The 733-nt window shown below is 63.3% G+C and overlaps 1 protein-coding gene across 1 annotated transcript in view; it reads right to left on the reverse strand.

Annotated features, from left to right (window-relative positions):
- Window positions 1-529, reverse strand: part of LOC104075256 (caspase-1-like) — a 3,982-nt gene extending 3,453 nt beyond the window's left edge. Inside the window, exon 1 of the mRNA XM_009575695.1 lies at window positions 523-529. Within this exon, the coding sequence (XP_009573990.1) occupies window positions 523-529 (7 nt within the window). The remainder of the gene's footprint in view (window positions 1-522) is intronic.
- Between the last annotated feature and the right edge of the window lie 204 nt (window positions 530-733).

A 733-nucleotide genomic window follows, 5' to 3' on the forward strand; every position in this document is an offset into this window, starting at 1 on the left:
CAGTCCGTCCATTCAGGAGCAGTTTGTCTGCAGGGCGCGCCCGTCAGCACCCAGAGCCCCAAAACCATGGCTCCTGATGCTCTGGGTGCTTCCTCTTCCCCATTGCCTCCCCTGGGTGCTGATCACTTCCCCATCACCCCTCTAGCTGCTCCCCCTTCCCCATCACCTCCCCTGGGTGCTGCCCCCTTTCTTATTGCCATCCCCAGCTGCTGATCCCTCCCCCACCACCCACCTTAGGTGCTCCCCGCCCCCCACTGCCCACCCACGGTGCTCTTCATTGCCCACCCCGCGGGCTTCCCCTGCCATCACCCACCTTCCCCTTTTCCCACACACCCACAGAAAGTGCACCAGGGGGCACATTTGCAAGGAGCAGGGCCCCAGCTACTCAGGGATGCAGTGTCCCGGGCCCCAGCCTGCATGCTGCGCTGTGTCCCTGTGCATCGGGCCGGCCAGGGCAAGCAGGACCCAAGCAGGCAGGACCCCATCCCACCACTGAGCCCCAGCACTGCTAGTCGTACTCACCCGCCATCGCCCCTCAGTTCCCGGCCTGCCAAAGGAGGCACAAAGTCTATTTCTGCTGCGGGGGGGAAACGAAAGTAAATGTTCACAAAAAAGAGTCATCACAGCTTCACTTCCTGTCTCCCTGCTCGGGCCCTACAGCTGCGCTGCTGCCATGCCCCACCCAAGCTCCCACGTTCACCTACAGCCCCGCACACACCTGCGAGACCACCCG

Source organism: Fulmarus glacialis, unplaced genomic scaffold (assembly GCF_000690835.1).
Source record: "Fulmarus glacialis isolate BGI_N327 unplaced genomic scaffold, ASM69083v1 scaffold18334, whole genome shotgun sequence".
Taxonomy (NCBI): Eukaryota; Metazoa; Chordata; class Aves; order Procellariiformes; family Procellariidae; genus Fulmarus; species Fulmarus glacialis.